Below are 16,179 nucleotides of genomic sequence, written 5' to 3'. Positions count from 1 at the left end.
GTCGAGTGAGCTTTAACTTCCCCCGGAGCGGACACCCCACTCGATGTGTAAGACAGGTTGTTGGCACCTCTGATCCATCTTGCTAATGTGCTTTTGGAGGCTTTTTTCCCTTTCCGAGGACCCTGAAAACACACAAAGATCTGTCCTCCCTAAACTCCCTAGTGGCTTCTAGGTAACGAATCAGGCATCTTCTAACATCTAACGTGTGTAAGGTTTTTTTCCCCCTCATTTTTGGGGTTCGGGGAAAAGGAGGGAAGAGAAATCTCTTGAGATCTATGGAAACGAGAGGCTACTTTGGGTAGATAAGCGGGGTCTGTCTTGAGAACAACCCTATCGTCCAAGATCTGCGTAAAAGGCGGGTTAGCTGATAAAGCTTGAATGTCACTGACCCTGTGAGCTAAGTAAGAGCTACCAATAGGGAGGTTTTGAGGGATAGAATTCTCAAGGGAGCGTCCTTCAAGGGTTCAAAGGGAGATTTAGAACAGGCTGTGAGGACTAAATTTAAATCCCTCTAATATGGCTTTAAGCAGAACTCCCTCAGTCACTTCAGAGCCTGAGGATGAAAGAAATTTTTTCTAGACTCTACCATATTGTTTGGTAGTTGTTGGCTTTCTGCTTTGTTGAAGGGTTGATACCAGACCTGGAGAAAACCCTTTATCCCTTAGTAGCCCCCTTTCAAATTCCAGGCTGTCGTGTGTAACCTTGCTACCTGCGGGTGCGATATTGATCCCTGGGAGAGAAGATTGGGCAGGTCCAGGAGTACCCAAGGGTCGGAGATGGACATCCTCCTGACCCATGAAAACCAGATCCTCTTTGGCCAGAAGGGGGCTATCAACACTACCCGAGCTCTGTCTTCCTCATGACTGCTGGTATTAATGCGATTGGGGGAAATGCATAGGCTAGACGATAATTCCATGGAATCAAAAATGCATCTAGCGCAACGGGTTCCCGACAGGTAGTTATGGAACAGAAGGTGTTCACCTTCCGGTTCAGATTGTTCGCAAACAGATCTATGTCTGGTGTCCCCCATCTGCCGATGATGACGATGATTATGAATTAGAAGAATCTGAATCTTTTCCTTCGCTATCTGTGTCACTAGAATCGGGTTCAGGGGACCTGTGTCTAATCTTCCTTCTTTTTTTACCCTCCTGAAGGGACCTAAAGGTGTCCTCTATTTGGTTTTTAATTAGTGACTTAAGCTCTGTTGCAAACCCGGGGAGCCCTTCACAGAGTGTCTGTTCTATACATGAACTGCATAGTCTTTTTTCCCACGTGGTGGGCAGATCTTCTTTACAAAGCGTACAGATCCTGTGTTTGGATTTCCCTGAACTTTTCCTCCCCTAAAGAAGAGATAAACAGAAAAAATAGGGCTCTATTAGCCGCAAACTTCCACAAAGATCACTTACCACCTGGTGGACCAATCAGTACCGGTTGGGGATGATCCGTATCTGCTATAGGATTCTCCCTTCCTCCGGATGCTGCGCTGGAGCCGTTGCTGTACTGAGATCCTGAGCGTCTTTTCCCAGCAGTATCATGTTGCTGGTAATGAGAGGCTTATTTTCCTTTTGCCTGTGGTCGCCGTTTTTGCTGCTGCTGCCTGGCTTGTGGGGATCGTGATTCTGGCAGAATCTCCATTTAGAAGCGTCCAGCCAGAGTACTGTCCCCTTAAAGAGTGTATGACTGTTATCCAGTCCTGACCCCTGCCAGCGCGTCATTATGCCCCATGCGTGCACGCTGACCGGTTACCCAGTCATGCATTGCGCCTGAAAGTGTCACTGGGCCCACGCATGCGCACTAACCTACTCCCAGAGGTGCTTTGCTGCAGAAAAGGATCGCGCCTCTGCGCGCATGCTTCCTGGTTCCCGGCCGGGAGCCCTAGAGGTGGCAGACTCCATTCCAGTTACCGGCAGCTGCTTCTCCCCCACCTGGAGGGACCCATCGCGGTGTTGTGCTGCTAGCAACGCTATGGAGGATTCTTTGGAACTCGTTCCTGCCGCTACTCCCCGCGCACCCTAGAGACCCACTGAGCCCAGCGATGGCGCTTCGGGTAACCACGCCAGCCGAGGCAGGGAACCCCTGCTGCCTGGATTGGTCTGACTGGCCCCGGTATCCCACGAAGATTCCAAGGTAGGCTTGCTGCAGGTTCCCTATCAAGGACAGGAAACCAAACTGATGCGGGAGAGAGGTACCGCCTTTTTATCTGTAGGTTTCCTGTCCTTGATGGGCTGATACCCTCTTTCCGTGGTGCCGTCATGGGGGACAGAGAAATACTTGCTGCATGCCCAAACCTTATCCTGACAATCAAATACCTGAATGACCTGTAAACTAACTGAGCACGTGTTATTGTTAAATAAATATTTAATATTGTTAAATATTGTTTATGTTTTATTGTTAAAAATAGACTGCACTGATTTTTTATAGTATAATTTACTTTCTGTAAAAAACATAAATGGGTATATACAGTAGATGAAATAAGTATTGAACACGTTACCGAGTTCTAAGTAAATATATATCTAAAGGTGCTATTGACATGAAATTCTCAACAAATGTCGGTAAAAACCTTTCCAATCCACACAGGCAAAGGTATCAAACCATAGATGTCTATAAATATAATTAAGTGCAATACTGAGACATGAAGCATGAAAAAGTATTGAACACACCTACTTAAATTTAATTAACCCCTTAACGACTGAGCCAATTTTAATGACCAAGCCAACTTTTACAATTCTGACCACTGTCACTTTATGAGGTTACAACTCTGAAACGCTTCAACGGATCTCACTGATTCTGAGACTGATGGTATAATAGTGGTAAAATGTGTTCGATATGATTTACATTAATTTGTAAAAAAAAAAAAAAAAGGGAAATTTGATGAAAATTTTCCAATTTTCAGACTTGTAATTCCTAAGCCCTTAAATCAGAGACATGTCACGCAAAATAATTGATAACATTTACCACGTCTACTTTACATCAGCCCAATTTTTGAAACACGCCATATATACTTGAGTATAAGCCGAGGCACCCAATTTTACCACAAAAACCTGGGAAAACTTATTGACTTGAGTATAAGCTGGGTATGTATTGTCCTCTCATCCCTATCCTGGTCTGCATGGCTCCTCATCCCTATGCCTGGTATTCATGGCTCCGCATCCCCATCCTGGTCTGCATGGCTCCTCATCCCTATCCTGGTATTCATGGCTCTTCATTCCTATCCTTGTATGCATGGCTCCTCATTCCTATCCCTGTATGCATGGCATCCATCAGAAAAACACACACAAAAAAATTAAATAAACCATCTTACTTACCGTTTCTGCGCTCCCTCAGCGCTCAGCATCTTGTTCCGGTGCAAGCAGTGGCGGGGTGATCGTGTTCCCGTCTTAAGGGAATGAATATTCACTGCCCTCCATGCCTATGCAGGAAGCCAGCGGCTGCGACTACTGAGCCTGCCATTACAGAGAAATCAATATTCACTGCGAGTGTAGTGAATACTCAATTTCTCTTTAGCAGCGGGTACTAGGTACTAGCTTTAGCCGCAGCAGCCGGCTCCTGCCTCCTGTGAATCGCTGCATTTTCAGCACACAAAAATGTGCTGAAAAACTCGGCTTACACTGCAATTTTTTTTTGTTAGGAAGTCAGAGGGGTTAAAAGTTGAACATCGATTTCTCATTTTTCCAACAAAATTTTTTAAGGGACCACATCACACTTGAATAGACTTTGAGGGGGTCTATATGAAAGAAAATACCCAAGTGGCTCCATTCTAAAAACTGCACCCCTCAAGGTGCTCAAAACCACGTTTAAAAAGTTTATTAACCCTTCAGGTGCTTCACAGGAATTGTATTTCACAAAAAAATTTACTTTACACCCAAACTTTTTTATTTTCACAAGGGTAACAGTAGAAAATGGATGACGAAATTTGCTGTGCAATTTCTCCTGAATACGCCGATACCTTATTTGTGGGGGAAATCTACTGTTTGGGCACACGGAAGGCTCAGAAGAAAAAGAGTGCCATTTGACCTTTTGAGTGTAAAATTTCCTGGAATAATTAGCAGATGCCATATTGCGTTTTGAGAGTCCCTGATATGATTAAAAGTGGAAAAAAAACCTACAAGTGACCCCATTTTGAAAACTACACCCCGTGAGGATTTTTTCCAGGGGTATACTGAACATTTTGGACCCACAGGTATGCACAATTTGATAACATTAGGTCATCATTAATGTTCAGCGAAAGTGCTGCCCCTCATGTTTTGTGGCTGTTAGACACCAAAAAAACATGCGTGGATCCGCAATACTCCGTGCATTCCCAAGCACCCAATGCAAACTGAAATAGTGAGCACATGTGCTTAACACTAGCAGTAATTTATTTTTTTAACTTTTGAAAAAAAAACCCAACAACAACAACAATTCTAACCCCAACACAACAAAACTTAACACCAACCTCAACTGCAATGAATTGAAAAACAAAAAAAAAATATTTTATATATTTTTTTTTAACTACTGTAACTAAGAGGGTGACAAAGGGGGATTTGTTTTTCTATTTTTTTTATTTTGATCACTGATAGGGTCTATCACAGTGATCAAAAGGAACCAATTGGAAAAATGTCCTATTGTTGTGTACGGCCGGCAGAGCTCGGCGGGCCCGCCATTCTTTTTCTTCCAGGAAGATGACACCGGGCTGGAGGACCGAGGACCCAGGGATGGCGAAGGAACCGGGTGTTCTTAGGGGGCATGATTTCTCTCCTCTGACATGTATATCATGTCAGAATAGAGAAAAATAATTAAAAAAGCAGGTACACTTCATTTTTTGTGATCACGTGATGGCCATTATTCACTGAATAACAGCGATCAGGCACCGGAAAGTCCGGCCCTGATCATGTTCTCCGGGGTCTCAGCTATCCCGAGTAGCCGAGACCCCAGAGATTTACAACCACCTGACCTGAATCTAATAAATTTATTGAAGGAACTAAAGCTCAGAGTTCATAGAGGGAACCATCAGGATTGGAAGAGTGTTTGTGTGGAAGAATGGGCTAAAATCACACCTGAACAATGCATAGGACTGGTTTCTCCATACAGGAAGTGACTTTAAGCAGTCAACACTAACAAAGGCTTTTGTATGAAGTATTAAAGGGATTGTGCACAGTAACCTAGTGTGTCAGGTCAGCGCCTTTATACTGATTAAAATAGTACTTTTGTGTTAATTGTAATGTGCTATTGCCTAAACATATTCTCTTGCTTTTTCCATGTTATTTCATTGTGTTTAATTTGTATTTTGTTCCACAAATGTATTGCTTGCTTTTGCGTTTTCTCACCCGGTTTTTGTACAGATCTTTCTTGTTTGCATTTTATCATGCCACTGATGTGAAGGGTTGGTTTTATTAGTTCACTTGACTTTTTTGGGGTGTGTCCAAATTGTATAAATTGATGGATCACTGTCAATGCAGCTCTAACAAAGAACACTACTAGTGTTCGAAACGTGTTGCTCTGGTCATGGGTACCTTGTCATTTTAATGTGTTTCAATAAAGTCAAGCCTTATCGGAAGCTGAACTACTTAATTTCTTCAATTATATTATTGGATGGAAATGGAACATATGAAACTTTTGATTACACTTGTGAGGACACAGCATTTCTTCTTAATTATGTCAGAACTAAATTGAGTTGGCCCAGAATCACAAACTGTTGTATGAAGTATTGACTCTTCATGTAGGACGACTATTTACCTCTAATATATTATATCCTACTGTTTATCTTCAGCTATCTTTGCAAACAGTAAGGGTACTGTCACACAGTGCAATTACGATCGCTACGACGGTACGATTCGTGACGTTCTAAGCGATATCGTTACGATATCGCAGTGTCTGACACGCAGCAGCGATCAGGGACCCTGCTGAGAATCGTACGTCGTAGCAGATCGTTTGAAACTTTCTTTCGTCGCTGGATCTCCCGCTGTCATCGCTGGATCGTTGTGTGTGACAGCGATCCAGCGATGCGTTCGCTGGTAACCAGGGTAAACATCGGGTTACTAAGCGCAGGGCCGCGCTTAGTAACCCGATGTTTACCGTGGTTACCAGCGTAAAAGTAAAAAAAAAAAAAAAACCGTACATACTCACCATCTGATGTCCGTCAGGTCCCTTGCAGTCTGCTTCCTGCTCTGACTGTGAGCGCCGGCCGGAAAGTGAGAGCAGATCACAGCGGTGACGTCACCGCTGCGCTCTGCTCTCACTGTACGGCTGCACTCAGTCAGAGCAGGAAGCAGACTGCAAGGGACCTGACGGACATCAGATGGTGAGTATGTACGGTTTTTTTTTTTTACTTTTACGCTGGTAACCACGGTAAACATCGGGTTACTAAGCGCGGCCCTGCGCTTAGTAACCCGATGTTTACCCTGGTTACCAGCGAACCTCGGCATCGCTCCAGCGCCGTGATTGCACAGTGTGACCGCAGTCTACGACGCTGGAGCGATACTCATACGACGCTGCGACGTCACGGATCGTGCCGTCGTAGCGACGAAAATTGCACGGTGTGACAGTACCTTAAGGCATGCCACTGAACAATGATGTATGCTGATATGTTGATTACTTACATTGTTTATGCCAGCCACTTTCTGGGCATACCCAAACAGAGGAGGGAAAACTATGCAAATAGCTTACATAATTGGACAATGCAGGTTGGCCTCATTCACATCTCTCTCTGACCTCTGGATGCTGGTTGAAGGCCAGTTGAGAACTATACAAAGAAGCAGCTCCGGTCGAGTAAGTGGAAGGGTCAAACTCTAATTTGCAACATCTTGGGTATTTGCTGGGACTGTTCTGTACGTTATTGTGGGTTGGTGGTTCAATAAATTATTGACACACCGTTTTACCCTCACCCTGTGTTGTCTGAGTAGTGTTTTGCCCACGGGCAGAGAGAGTGGGCATTCAGTGGTATGAGCCCTGGTCCAGGCAGTCTTTCTAAAGAAAGCTGGGCCAGCGGACGAGAGCACCCACTGACCCCAGTGTCTCCACAACACTTATACTTACACACATTGCTACAGAGTAAAAATAAACCCCTTCATGACCAGAGCTTTTTTTTTTTCGGTTTTCGCTCTTTCCAGAGCCATAACTTTTTTATTTTTCCGTCATTTTGGCCAAGTGAGGGCTTATTTTTTGCGGGACAAGTTGTACTACTTTTGAAATACATCACTGGTTTTAACATGTCGTGTACTCGAAAAAAATTCCAAGTGCGGTAAAATTGCAGAAAAAATGCAATCCCACACTTGTTTTCCGTTTGGCTTTTTTGCTAGGTTCACTAAATGCTAAAACTGACCCACAATTATGATTCTCCAGGACATTACGAGTTCATAGACACTAAACACGTCTACCTTCCTTTTTATCTAAATGGTGAAAACAAAAATCCAAAGTTTGCTAAAAAAAAAATAAAAAAATAAAAAAAAAATTGGGCCATTTTCCGATACCCGAAGCGTCTCCATTTTTCGTAATCTAGGGTTTTGTGAGGGCTTATTTTTTGTGCGCCGAGCTGATGTTTTTAATGATACCACTTTTGTGCAGAGACATTCTTTTTAATCGCCCGTTATTGCATTTTAATGCAATATCGAGGCGAACAATAAAACCCCATAATTCTGGCATTTCAATTTTTTTCTTGCTACGCCGATTAGCGATGGCTGGAAATGTGCTTTAAATGCCGCTGTCAGAGTTTGACAGCGGCCTATTGTGGTCACGTGTCAGCTGTTCAAAACAGCCGACATATCCCGACTTTGATGTGGGCTCACATCAAAGCGGGGGTACTGCCATTGGACGTACTATCCCATCCACTGGCAGTAAGGGGTTAGGCAGTCCATAATGGTATTACTAAGGAGGGTCTCTGATGCAATAACCGGCGTAGTCAACCATTGCTCCAAAATATTTATATCTTTCTTAAGGGCTTTCTTTTTAAATCATATTCCTCACTGTAGACACAGGAGGTTGTAAATTCTGGACTTTAATTGTTCAAACCCTGGTGGAAAGCGATCCATCCAGTGCAATGCTATCAACTTTCTGGCTTGAAATAGAATTATAAAAATTGCCAGTGCCATAGGGGAATCTGAGTCCACCCTATCACCCAACATTCCAAGTATGCATATTTTGGGTCCCAATTGAATTTATAGTCCAAAAATTGTGCTTATAAGTATAGCTACCCTTTCCAATAGTCACCAATTCTTGGGCATTCCTATAACATATGCATCAAATGAGTGTTATTAAGTCTTGCCTGTTTGTAATGCAATCCCCATATGTATTCAGGCTGTCTAGCAATTGCAAATCATGCAGCTTCCTCGACAAAATCTAAATCTCCGAGGACACCAAAATACTCGGAGACCACCTGAGCATGTTCGGGAAATCTCAAGAAACGAGTATACTCGCTCATCACTAGTCTTTACCTCTATCCCAAACCTATATATTAAATTTCGTGTTGCACATGTTAAGCTTTTTATTTTAGAGTGACTCATTTCCAAGACCAACAACGGGACTTCCAATCAGTCCCCTCTATCATTAATCATTCAGACATTCCACACCGTTCAAAGCTTTAGAGCAGCGTAACTGTGTAGCCAAAAAATATATCCAAGCATTTGGAATATGAATCAAGAGTAAAGTACTCCTGTGATCTGGCTATAATTGTTACTCCCAGGTATTTAACCGCTTCCCAAAGTTGGACGTACTCTAAGTCTTGGTTGGTTTTTACATACCGACCTTAGAGGTTGTGAGCACGCAATCGCCGCTGGGTGTCAGCTGACACCACACGGACCATCAGTGTGACTTGCGAGAAATACACACACATTTTCCTCATTTCAGCCTATTGTGCCATTAAATTCATTGGGGAAAGGCAGTGAGAAATGTAAAGAAATATGGATGTCATACAGATACATAAATACGAGGAAGTCGCATCATCTTATTGCAAACGGATTACATACGGATCCTTTAAGTATATATCCCTCGGTCACGTACCCGCTTCTCAGCACGTGATTTGGGGTTGCACCTGCAAGGGTTAGTCTGTCTCCTCTCACTCAGTCCAGCATTCAACCTCTGTTCTATGCTGCAATGGTAGCACAAATCACACCCTGACACAGTACACACACCCCGCTCATATACGCTGCCACCACTCACCAAATACACGGGCGATGAGTCCTGGAAATACTACTACTACTGTCTGCAAATCACCAGGATGACAGACTTTAAGGCTATGGATTCTTTAGAGCATACAAGGTTCAGACTTATTAAAGTTTTAAGCTTTAATATAAAAAGTACAGTGCCTACAAAAAAAGATATAAAAATATGGAAATAAAAAGTGACGTACAAATATGCAAAAACAGTTATAAAATAAAAAGGAAGAACTTACAGAAATATCAAACTTTGCAGTCTGGTATTCTGTCCCTGAGGGAGGGAGAAATATGGAATGGCTCACATCAGCTTTCCAGGCAGCCCCCACATGTGAACATCTTTCTAAATGTAAAGGCCTAATTTATAGAGTCAACTTGGAGGTCAAATTTCTAGACCAGCCTCTCAGGTTAATATTCCAACTGCTGGTTTGTGATTGGACCATGGCCACTCCACCAATGAATACATTATTTTTCTCTGAAACTCTTTGTGTAACCTTCCTTTCTCATAATAAACAGAAATTGTCAGGCTGCACAAGATCCCATTTGGCATCTTCCTTTGAGGCATCAGAGGTGTTAAATGTTTCCAATTCTATGTCTTTCCAGGAAGGCCCCTTGTGGTCTGAGAACAGGAAAACTGCCTTTTCTCAGGATAACATATAATCACCTTGGTGAGACCTGCAGCCTGAGGACAGATGCTAGTTAACTGCCGGCCACACATATACCTATACATATTTCATTACACCCTCCATACACTAAACATCCCAATCCTGTGGTACTCACTATGTGAGCCATGATGCTGAGCTTATGCAGGGATGGCTGTCGGTTGAAAAGAACTATATCGCCGTCTATGAGGTGCCTCTCCACTGTGTCTCCATATCGCAGCTCTTGAGCCATTTTTTCACGGTTACCATACTTAAGGAACCTGCAAAAGCAAGTTTTACAATAGAGACAAACAAAGAAAATACAAAAGATACTTCGCTGTGAAAAATACATTCTGCAAAATTACAATTTCCAAAATGGGTGCCTTTATGCCTTTGACTTTATAACAATGAGACAGGTTCCCTGCTGTTGCTCTCTATCAAGGACACATTTCCATTCATCGGATCATGTCTACCCTGAGCGGTGCATGGTAAATACAGTAAAAAAAAACAATCTAATATACAGTGCCTTTGCGAAAGTATTCGGCCCCCTGGAACTTTACAACCTTTTCCCCACATATCATGCTTCAAACATTAAGATACCAAATGTAAATTTTTGGTGAAGAATCAACAACAAGTGGAACACAATTCTGAAGTTGACCGAAATTTATTGGTTATTTTACATTTTTGTGTAAAATCAAAAACTGAAAAGTGGGGCGTGCAATATTATTCGACCCTTTAACTTAATACTTTGATGCGCTACCTTTTGCTGCGATTACAGATTCAAGTCGCTTGGGGTATATATCTATCAGTTTTGTACAGCGAGAGACTGAAATTCTTGCCCATTCTTCCTTGGCAAACAGCTCGAGCTCATTGAGGTTTGATGGAGATCGTTTTGTGAACCGCAGTTTTCAGCTCTTTCCACAGATTCTCGATTGGATTGAGGTCTGGACTTTGACTTGGCCATTCTAACACTTGGATACGTTTATTTGGGAACTATTCCATCGTAGATTTTGCTTTATGTTTGGGATCATTGTCTTGTTGGAAGACAAATCTCCGTCCCAGTCTCAGGTCTTTTGGAGACTCCAACAAGTTTTCTTCAAGAATGGTTCTGTATTTAGCTCCATCCATCTTCCCATCAATTTTAACCATCTTCCCTGTCCCTGCTGAAGAAAAGCAGGCCCAAACCATGATGCTGCCACCACCATGTTTGACAGTGGGGATGGTGTGTTCAGGGTGATGAGCTGTGTTGCCTTTATGCCAAACATACCGTTTGGCATTGTTGCCAGAAAATTCGATTTTGGTTTCATCTGACCAGAGCACCTTCTACCACGTTTGGTGTGTCTCCCAGGTGGCTTGTTGCAAAGATTAAACTACACTTTTTCTGAATATCTTTGAGAAATGGCTTTCTTCTTGCCACTCTTCCATAAAGGCCAGTTTTGTGCAGTGTACGACTGATAGTTGTCCTAGCCAAATCAGTTCTCATGCTTCGCACTGATGAGGGCCAACAGCCCGAAACACTGTCTGCGAATTGAGATACTGATTTGGCTTTTATCCTAAGTTATATTGCACGACTCGTTAAAGGGTTCATTGTGACTTGTAGGATCGCTACTTCCAACAGGTGGCGCTATAGAGTTTATGTCCTCTTTTTCTCAGAAGAGGCAATTTGAATATTTAATTTCCCAGAGGAGCATTGCATGGCGAATAAGCCTCCTTACCTTGACAAGCCAGCTGGTATGTCACTCTCCATAAGGAGAAACGATACCCCTTAGACCCCAGTCCAGAGCCTCTCACCTAGCCAAATCAGTTCTCATGCTTCGCACTGACGAGGGCCAAAAGCCCGAAACACTGTCTGCAAATTGAGATACGGATTTGGCTTTTATCCTAAGTCATATTGCACGACTCGTTAAAGGGTTGATTGTGACTTGTAGGATCGCTACTTCCAACAGGTGGCGCTATAGAGTTTAAGTCCTCTTTTTCTCAGAAGAGCCAATTTGAATGTTGTCTATGGACAAACTGTCCCATCTCAGCTGTAGATCTCTGCAGTTCATCCTGAGTGATCATGGGCCTCTTGGCTGCATCTCAGTTCTCCGTGTTTGAGATGAAAGTTTAGAGGGACGGCCGGGTCTTGGTAGATTTGCACTGGTATGATACTCCTTCCATTTCAATATGATCGCTTGCACAGTGTTCCTTGGGATGTTTAAAGTTTTGGAAATCATTTTGTATCCAAATCCAGCTTTAAACTTCTCCACAACAGTATCACGGACCTGCCTGTTGTGCTCCTTGGTCTTCATGATGCTCTTTGTGCTTCAAACAGAACCCTGAGATTATCAAAGAGCAGGTGCATTAATACAGAGACTTGATTACACACAGGTGGGATTATATTTAACATCATTAGGCATTTAGGACAACATTGGATCATTCTGAGATCCACAATGAACTTCTGGAGTGAGTTTGCTGCACTGAAAGTAAAGGGGCCGAATAATATTGCACGCCCCACTTTTCAGTTTATGAATTTCCACAAAAATTTAAAATAACCAATACATTTCGTTCAACTTCACAATGGTGTTCCACTTGTTGTTGATTCTTCACCAAAATTTACATTTCATATCTTTATGTTTGAAGCATGATATGTAGTAAAAGGTTGAAAAGTTCCAGGGGGCTGAATACTTTCGCAAGGCACTGTATTTCCACAAAGGCTAAAAGGCAAGGCACAAACAAAGGAAAGGCCAACCTCTTCATCTGGGTATGTCGCTGTTGGATGAAGTTTGCTCCTGGATGAACATCTGGCCCATTCTGTACCAGTTTCCTCATAAAATGGATATTTGCCATGTTCACCTGCACATAAAAAAAAATAATGTGAGAAAAGACAGTGTTCAAGAAAAAATTAGACATGTTCAACCGAGTTAACTGAGAAAGTGATATCTGCCCAAGTAAAGAGTGCCCACAAAGTCTGCTGTAGCAGGAGTAATGTGCCGCCTGATGAAAGAGACTACATTTTTCTAATTTTGGTTAGAGACATTACCACAATGAATTTTAAACAAAACAATTCAGATGCAGTTGAAGTTCAGACTTTCAGCTTTCATTTGAGGGTATTCACATTAAAACTGGATGAAGGGTTTAGGAGTTTCAGCTCCTTAACATGTGCCACCCTGTTTTTAAAGGGACCAAAAGTAATTGGACAATTGACTCCAAGGCCATTTCATGGACAGGTGTGGCAATTCCTTCGTTAGGTCATTCTCAATAAGCAGATAAAAGGCCTGGAGTTGATTTGAGGTGTGGTGCTTGCATTTGGAAGGTTTTGCTGTGAAGTAAACATGCGGTCAAAGGAGCTCTCCATGCAGGTGAAATAAGCCATCCGTAAGCTGCGAAAACAGAAAAAATCCATCCGAGAAATTGCTACAATATTAGGAGTGGCAAAATCTACAGTTTGGTGCATCCTGAGAAAGAAAGAAAGCAGTGGTGAACTCATCAATGCAAAAAGACCTGGGCACCCACGGAAGACAACAGTGGTGGATGATCGCAGAATAATCTCCATGTTGAAGAGAAACCCCTTCACAACAGCCAACCAAGTGAACAACACTCTCCAGGAGGTCGGCGTATCAATATCCAAATCTACCATAAAGAGAAGACTGTATGAAAGTAAATACAGAGGGTTCACTGCACGGTGCAAGCCACTCATAAGCATCAAGAATAAAAAGGCTAGACTGGACTTTGCTAAAAAAAAACATCTAAAAAAGCCAGCACAGTTCTGGAAGAACATTCTTTGGACAGATGAAACCAAGATCAACCTCTACCAGAATGATGGAAAGAGAAAAGTATGGTGAAGGCGTGGTACAGCTCATGATCCAAAGCATCCCCATCATCTGTAAAACACGGCGGAGGCAGTGTGATAGCTTGGGCATGCATGGCTGCCAGTGGCACTGGGTCACTAGTGTTTATTGATGATGTGACACAGGACAGAAGCAGCCGAATGAATTCTGAGGTATTCAGAGCCATACTGTGTGCTCAGATCCAGCCAAATGCAGCAAAACTTGATTGGTCGTCATTTCATACTACAGATGGACAATGACCCAAAACAAAGCCAAAGCGACCCAGGAGTTAATTAAAGCAAAGAAGTGGAATATTCTTGAATGGCCAAGTCAGTCACCTGATCTCAACCCAATTGAGCATGCATTTCACTTGTTAAAGACTAAACTTCAGACAGAAAGGCCGACAAACAAACAGCAACTGAAAACCACCGCAGTGAAGGCCTGGCAGAGCATCAAAAAGGAGGAAACACAGCGTCTGGTGATGTCCATGAGTTCAAGACTTAAGGCAGTCATTGCCAACGAAGGGTTTTCAAACAAGTACTAAAAATGAACATTTTATTTAAAATTTAATCTGTCCAATTACTTTTGGTCCCTTTAAAAACAGGGTGGCACATGTTAAGGAGCTGAAACTCCTAAACCCTTCATCCAATTTTAATGTCGATACCCTCAAATGAAAGCTGAAAGTCTGAACTTCAACTGCATCTGAATTGTTTTGTTTAAAATTCATTGTGGTAATGTCTATAACCAAAATTAGAAAAATGTTGTCTCTGTCCAAATATATATGGACCTAACTGTATCTATAGAAGGAATGAGATAGATTATAGATAGAATAGATTAGAAGGAATGAGCTAGATAGATGACAGATCTATAGATAGATAATATCTATCGATCTATGTATAGCTCTAGCTGTCTATATCTCATTCCTTCTATCTATTGCCTGTCTAGCTATTGTCTGTCTGTCATTCCTTCTATCATTCCTTCTATCTATAGATCTATCTATCTATATCTATCTATTAACTATCTATCTATCTATATTTATATCTATCTGTGTGTGTAATGGAGTGTGGGTTGGACAAATGTAAAAGAAGAGGTTGGACAAGAAATAACATCACAATTTTTTTTGTTCAATAATACATCTTTATTAGTGATGAGCGAATATACTCGTTACTCGAGATTTCTCGAGCACGCTCGGGGGTCCTCCAGGTATTTTTTAGTGCTCAGAGTTTTAGTTGTTCTTGCCGCAGCTGAATGATTTACATCTGATTGCCAGCATAAGTACATCTGGGGGTTGTCTGGTTGCTAGAAATTATGCAGAAATTACATCACAAAACCTTTTTTTAAATATATTTATTTAGCTAAAAAAAGCCTTCATTGCTGTACAAAAATGCATACAAAAACGCATACAAACACACGGCAAAAACGTGCGTTTTCGCTGCAGCGTTTTTCCTGTTAAGAGAAGTAGAAACCTTGCATAAATTTCTGCAATCAAATGCTCAATGTGCTCACATAGCGTAATTCTTCTGCAGACGGCGTGCACATGTATCATTCACTACTGAACACCACTGCAGCGCAAACAGTGAATATTGTCCGACACTGGCTGTCAGTGTCGCGTATGTGGTGAATACACACAGCAGTAACAGTGCGAGGTACATGGTGAATACACACAGCAGTGACAGTGCGGCGTACGTGGTGAATACAGACAGCAGTGTCGGTGTGGCCTACGTGGTGAATATATAACAGTCACACCAGTGACAAACTTTACCAAAATAATGAACGATATTAAATTTAGTAGTTCAAGCATTAACGTTCATTGCAAGTTTACCTTTTCAGGAAAAGTAAGTATTCTGGCCACATGTACGGGAACAGCAACTTCATCTATACGAAGATTTGGATCAGGAGAAATGACTGTGCGCCCCGAAAAATCTACTCTCTTGCCAGAAAGATTCCCTCTGAAACGACCTGTAAAACGTAAAAATATAATAAAAAAAAAATAAAGGAAAATAAAGGTGCTTTATGTAATAAACGGACATTTTTATCAGATGAAGGCAGTCCAAAAAAAGGGAGTATGAATCAGAACCTATTTGCACTGTTGCAGCCAGGTATTGGTTTACTCTGAAATACTCTTACTTCAGGAAAAACAATTTAAAAAGCCATCTGAGGACTGACCTGAAAGACCTGACTAATCCTATGCAGTCCCTTGGCTGGTATCTCACCAACTCACTCAAGTTGATTGACAGGTTAGAGGAGCTGTCGCCAGGTCAAAAGTGGCCAGATGTTGCTCTTATTTTATTCATGGTGCTGCCCTGAGTTTCCAAATTTACATATTTTCAGTCCACCATTTAATTTAGCTTAAATTTTTATGTTCTTATCAAGAGAGCTTTTCTCAAACAGTAATTATGGGGAGCAGTCTAAAGACCATTTATAGAAATAGAAAGCGTGTTGAATAAAATTTAGTAGTCTTTAATGAAAAATTAAAAAGTCACACTAGTGTGCATAGGCAGAAAAAAAGTGCAAATCTAGCATACATGTTTCTGAATTTAACCCCTTAACCCCCAAGGGTGGTTTGCACGTTAATGGCCGGGCCAATTTTTACAATTCTGACCA

The 16,179-nt window shown here is 42.0% G+C and overlaps 1 protein-coding gene across 1 annotated transcript in view; it reads right to left on the bottom strand.

Annotated features, from left to right (window-relative positions):
• The window catches only part of POLR3A (RNA polymerase III subunit A), a 259,739-nt gene that overhangs the window by 141,798 nt on the left and 101,762 nt on the right, over positions 1 to 16,179 (bottom strand). The window contains exons 8-10 of the mRNA XM_077259406.1: positions 15,398 to 15,534; positions 12,498 to 12,601; positions 9,906 to 10,047 (exon numbers count right to left, since the gene is read on the bottom strand). Coding sequence (XP_077115521.1) covers positions 9,906 to 10,047; positions 12,498 to 12,601; positions 15,398 to 15,534 — 383 coding nt within the window. The remainder of the gene's footprint in view (positions 1 to 9,905; positions 10,048 to 12,497; positions 12,602 to 15,397; positions 15,535 to 16,179) is intronic.

This window comes from Ranitomeya variabilis, chromosome 4, assembly GCF_051348905.1.
Source record: "Ranitomeya variabilis isolate aRanVar5 chromosome 4, aRanVar5.hap1, whole genome shotgun sequence".
Taxonomy (NCBI): domain Eukaryota; kingdom Metazoa; phylum Chordata; class Amphibia; order Anura; family Dendrobatidae; genus Ranitomeya; species Ranitomeya variabilis.
Note: the sequence above shows the minus strand (reverse complement) of the source record. Positions and strands in the feature narration are given on the sequence as shown.